At 42.6% G+C, this 6,000-nt stretch overlaps 1 protein-coding gene across 1 annotated transcript; it reads right to left on the reverse strand.

The window, feature by feature from the left end:
• Window positions 1-2,731: 2,731 nt before the first annotated feature.
• Window positions 2,732-3,823, reverse strand: LOC149434504 (olfactory receptor 5AP2-like). Its single transcript, XM_089663698.1, has one exon. It carries the CDS (start codon window positions 3,821-3,823, stop codon window positions 2,894-2,896), a length of 930 nt encoding a protein of 309 aa, XP_089519824.1. The 3' UTR covers window positions 2,732-2,893.
• Between the last annotated feature and the right edge of the window lie 2,177 nt (window positions 3,824-6,000).

The raw sequence follows: 6,000 nt of genomic DNA on the forward strand, positions 1-6,000 counted from the left end.
AGACACTGATGTCGGATAAGAATGCTTGGATGCAGCTGCTCGGCCATGTAAACCCATTCCATGAAGCTCTCTACGCACTGTTGTTGGGCTCATCTGAAGGCCACACCAAGTTTGGAGGTCTTTAGCTATTGACTCTGCAGACAGTTGGCGACTTCTGCGCACTGTGCGCTTCAGCATGCGCTGACCCCGCTCTGTCATTTTACGTGGCCTACCACTTGGTGACTGAGTTGCTGTTGTTCCCAGTTGCTTCCACTTTGTTATAATCCCACTAACAGTTGAGCGTGGAATATTTAGTAGCCAAGAAATGTCACGGATGGACCTATTACACAGGTGGCCACCTATCACGGGCCCACGCTTGGAGTCACTGAGCTCCTGAGAGCGACCCATTCTTTCACCAATGTTTGAAGAAACAGTCTGCATGCCTAGGGGCTTGACTATATTCACCTATGGCCATGGAGGTGATGGGAACATCTGAATCAAATGATTTGGAGGGGTATCCCAATACATTTGCCAATATAGTGTATGTCAGGGCTTGACTCCTGCTACTTAAGGAGCAGCTCTTTTCTTTCAGTGCTCAGAAGCTGCTCTGCTGTCGGTTAATTACCAGCCACTCGTTGTCTCTACAGTGACTCACCTGGATACCATTACCTGCCTCAATAGTCCAGCCAGCACTTTTTGCTATTTTAGCAGCTTAGCTCATTTCCTCCTTGTCCTTCTGTGGTCTGAGATCTCCAGTGTGTTTCTGCCCGTGTTCCTGTATACAAGTTGGTCTGGCTAACTTCTCTTCTGACTCCTGTTCCTGGTTTTTGCTCCTGGCTATGCTGACTTCTGTTTTCCTGACCCCAGCTCATCTGATTACCCGCTCTGGCATCCAAATCCTGACTATGTTTTTTACTACGTTCCTGAACTGTGTTATTTTTGCTATTTCATTAAAGGTGTGACTTTAACTGCACTTTCTGTCTCTGCCTGGTTTATGGTTCCTGACAACATATTACAAAGGCTTCTGTGATTGGGCAGGAGGAGGGGAGGGGTGGGCAATGCAGCTGCATCAACTCTACATTTGAAGGAGCTAAGACCGCAGTGGCTAGCATCAGAGCTCCAGAAGTTATCTTCCTGTAGCACAATAAATCTGTCTGAAGTAAAATAAAGAGAGAAGTCCATGAGGTGGCAGAAACTTTTTGGACATAACTCATAGTATGACTGCTAATTCCTGTAGTTAAGCTTTAAAGTGTATCTAAACCCAAGGCCACTGCACTAATGCATGCTTTCTTTACACCTGCCCCCTAGGCAGGGCCTTTTTGCTAGGATAGAGGAATATGTATACTGGCTTAAGGGCGCACCATTCTATTATACAGTGGCATGAAGCACTGACCCTTTTCCCTTTTTTTGCGTCCTTGTTTTTTTTGTTCATATTTTGAACAGCACTTTTGCTCTTTACTCACCTTAACTAGCAGGGTGTATGTCCTCAGACTTGTCCTGAAAATCTTGGTGGGGAATGGCCTTTTGGTCAGGTTCTCCCCCTCCTATGGAGTCTCCTTTTGGGCCCACCTACTACTTGGTTAGGCTTTGCTTTGGCAGGCCTCCCAATGAAAGGAGTACCCCAGTCCCTGTCAGGAGCCTTGCGCCCCAGGGAATCAGAGCCAGGGTCAAATTGTTGCCATGTCTTTCCTTCAGAGGCATTAAAGTAAACCGTTTATTACAGTTACTGAAGTCACCTTTGATATACAGTATTTGTACATTGTAATCATATCCTTTTTAGGCACCTTTTCTCCAGAGTGAATAATTATAATCTATGAAATTGATCCTCATAGCTGAGGTCGTCTATCCCCCTTATTAATATTGTTGCCCTTCGCTGAACTCTTTTAAATTCAACAAAGTAGATTTATCTCTGGAATGCATGAAAGTAATTTGCTAGCTTGGTTAGCTTGGCATTTCATGCCACTGCAAAGTCTGTGATCTATAAGCACCCCTAGATCCTTTTCCCTCACTGACTCTCCCAGGGGAGCCCCTCCTAATGTGAATTTTTGGCATCCAAGTGTATAAGTGCATCTCTGGAATGCATGAGAGTCATTTGCTAGCTTGGTTAGCTTGGAATTTCATGCCATTGCTAAGTCTGTGATCTATAAGCACCCCTAGATCCTTTTCCCTCACTGACTCTCCCAGGGGAGCCCCTCCTAATGTGTATTTTTGGCACCCAAATGCATAACTGTACATTTCTCAGTGTTGGACCTCATCTGCCAGGTAGCAGCCCAACCCTCTATTTTATCAAGGTCTTCCTGTAAACATGCTACATCCTGTGATGAAATTGTTTCCTGGCATAATTTGGTATCATCAGCAAACACCGAAATTGAGCTTCCTAATTCCAACCTCTGTATCATTCATAAACAAATTGAACAGCAATGGCCCCAACATAGAACCCTGGGGAACACCACTCACAACTTTAGATCATTCAGAGAATGAGTAATTTCTCACTGCTCTCTGGACCTGTTCATGTAATCTGTTTCCTATTCTTGTACATATGATTTCATCACCTCCAATAGATTTTATTTTATAGATTAAATGTTCATGAGGTACAGTATCAACTGCCTTAGAAAAATCATGATGAACTACTTCCACTGGACTTCCACCATCCAATTTCTCACTTACTTCCTCATAGAATGGTAACAGGTGTAACAAGAACAATTTTTCATAAATCCATGCTGGTTGTCACTTTTGATCCCTTTATTTCTGATTCTATTACCAGTCTCTCAAATATCTTTCACACTATTGGTGTTAGGCTGACTGGTCTGTACATTCCTGATATACATCTCAAAACAGCTGTAGAATTAGAAATGACCGTCTCCAAGTTTTTCTCTGAAGAATCTTCTAACTTAGATGCTAAAAGCTGACTAAATCAGGGTTTTATATGTATTGCTTTCTTGATGACCTGTTTCACATCTTGGTTCCTCAGACTGTATATAAGAGGGTTGAGCATAGGTATCAGTACTGTATACAATATGGAAACCACTCTGTCTTGTTCCTCAAAGCTGTGATCTGTAGGACGCAAATAGATAAAGAAAACTGTCCCGTAGAAGATAGAGAGGCACATAATATGTGAGGAGCATGTATTAAAGGCTTTCTGTTGGCCTTTCCTGGACTTCATACAAAGAATAGACAAAACAATGAGTGTATAGGAGACCAAGATAGTCATCAATGACCCTGCACCACAAATACTTACAAAGAAGAAGGCTATCAAATCACACCAAAAAGTATCGGAGCAGGACAATTTGAACAGGGGTGGGCCATCACAGTAAAAGTGGTTTATAAAGTTTGGTCCACAATATTCTAAAGTGAAGATGCAGCTGGTTTGTACTACAGACTGCAAGCAACCAACTTTGAAGACGAGTAGAATCAGGTTCAAGCATCTCTTCTTGGTCATTATTGAGACATAACATAGAGGTTGGCAGATAGCTACATATCGGTCATACGACATAGTTGAAAGTAGGAGAGATTCCGTGACTGCCATTATAGCAAAGAAGAAAAATTGTATTGCACAGCCATTAAATGATATGGTCTTGCTCTGGGATAGAAGGTCCGCCAGCATTTTAGGTGTTATAACAGAGGAGTATAGGAGGTCCACCAAAGAGAGGAAGCTCAGGAAGTAGTACATCGGAGTCTGGAGACAAGAAGATTTAAGGATCAAGACCATCATGCCAGCATTCGCCAAAATTGAGATTAAGTAAACAATTAAGAAGATGGAGAAGAGGAATGGGGCAAGCTGTCTGTCATTGGTTAGTCCTGCCAACTCAAAGATCTTCACAGCTGTCTTGTTTTTGAGGTTCATAAGTCTCTGTGGTAGCAGAATAGATTATTAACCTACAGACTAAAGACTAGGTATGGCCAATGCCACATCCATAAGACAACCGGTTATTGTTTTTTGTATAAGTGATTACATGGTAGTTTGTTGATCCAGATAAGATATAATTGCCTTATGGGGTCAAGAAGGAATTTTTTCTTCCTTTATGTTCTTTCCTAGCCAATGCAACATTCACAAAACATCCTGTAACTGAAATGATAGAAATATTTGCATTAATATTTCACTGGTATAAATTCAAAATGGTCCATATACTGTATCATTATCATTTTATTATTATTCTAGTAAAGGATTTATACTGTATAGCGCCAACAGTTTGCACAGAGCTTGATAAAATAAATGGCGATGGTACACTTACAAAACCATACAAGACAAGGAAGTTAGAAGGGCCCTGTTCATGAGAGCACACAACCTAAAAGGGAGGAGCAAGTGATACAAAAGATAATAATTGTGAGGGAGGAGCCTTTATCCTACCTGACTAACTATGTAACTGACATTGTACATTGCGTTTTTTATATTCCCAGACCTATGGTTGCCTCATTGATAAAGGGACAATACAGTGATTTTGTATATCATTTCTTTATTGTCCAGAAGTATAATATAATTTTAAAAAATATTAGGTTATAATTCCATTTCTATCCAGCAGATGGCGTCCTGCGCTCTTTTTAAGGTTTACCAGATCAGTCTTACTTTCTTTGCTGAGAAAAAACTTTTTGTTTACTGCGTTCAATAGCACCCACCTACTGAATGCAGTGATCCCTCCCCCCCCCTCTTTTTTCTGCCTGTTTGGAAAAGATTTTCCATCTAAGGTGCCATTATACAGTAGCTTGAGATGGGGTTCTTTTTTTGTCCAAAGCCATAATGTCTGCACACAACTGACTGACGTTTCAGAACAGACCAGGATTGGTGTTAGAAACAAGGCTCAACCAAACAAAATTGCGTTCCTAGTTTTGGAGGTTGTCTTTGATAAAAGATGGTTTGATTTGTTTATGTTGCAAAGATAAAGATTCACCAAAATGTTCTGTCAATACCTGAGCAATGCATGGGACAGTATGTAAGCTTTGATACTAGGGTAAACTAGTCCTGACCCTGACACCTAACCCTCTTACACCTAGCCTAACCTTTAAGTTGCACCTGAGCCCAGAGTATCTATTCTTAACAATCAGTAAGATATCTTCACAGCAAACCATCACCTCTGTAGCTACAGGTACTGTGGAGCTAATTATTATTATTATTATACAGTATTTATATAGCGCCAAAGGGTTTGCTCAGCGCTGTACAGTAGCAAGGGGGACATAACATGAGACAAGACAGTAATACAATACACGAGGGGTTCGAGGGCCCTGCTCTTTCGAGCTTACAATCTAGGAGGGAAGGGAAGGTGGTACAGGAGGAGATGGCTGTGGGGGATGGAGTGGTGGGAGGAGTGGAGGAGGTTAGTTGTTAGGTGAGGTCGGGTGTCAGGTGAGGTTGGGGTAGGCTTCCCTGAAGAGGAGGGTTTTCAGGATGCGCCTGAAGGTGAGGAGGGTAGGTGACAGTCTGATGGATTGGGGTAGGGAGTTCCAGAGGATGGGGGAAGTCCTGGAGAAGTCCTGCAATTGGGCGTGGGAGGAGGAGTACGGGAGCTAGAGAGCAGGAGGTCCTGTGAGGAGCGGAGGGCACGGGTAGGGTAGTATCTGGGTATCAGGTCAGTTATGTAGGCGACATTGTGAATGGCCTTGTATCATCCTGAAAGATTACAACAAAGGCTCTAAAGTTCGGTTTTTAGCAGCTTAGATGCACCTGAATTGTAAATACATGAGAGGACTGCCCACCTGCCAAGATTCTGCTCTCCATAGAAGATCAGGGCGAGAGAGCTGATATTTTAAGGCCTCTGTTGTGAACTTTAAAGATTAATTTCTCCACAATGCCTAATGTTAGAGAGGTGAATAAGGACTTGCATTGGGCACGTGAGCATCAGAACTGGACTACAGATCAATGGAAAAAGGAGGCCTGGTCTGATGAATTCAAGAATGGTTTGAGGAAAACAACAATGAGTTGTTGACTTGGCCTCCAAATTCTCCAGATCTCCAGGGCTGTGTAGCCGCAGACTGGTCAGAATGCCCATGCTAACCCATATCCACAGCCAGAAGTGCCTACGATGGACA

Source organism: Staurois parvus, unplaced genomic scaffold (assembly GCF_062004578.1).
Source record: "Staurois parvus isolate SC_StPar_1 unplaced genomic scaffold, SC_StPar_1.0 ptg001753l, whole genome shotgun sequence".
Classification (NCBI taxonomy): Eukaryota; Metazoa; Chordata; class Amphibia; order Anura; family Ranidae; genus Staurois; species Staurois parvus.

Coding starts and splice junctions, on each gene's coding strand:
- LOC149434504 (XM_089663698.1), bottom strand. CDS start 3,823: ATGAACCTCAAAAACAAGACAGCTGTGAAGATCTTTGAGTTGGCAGGA.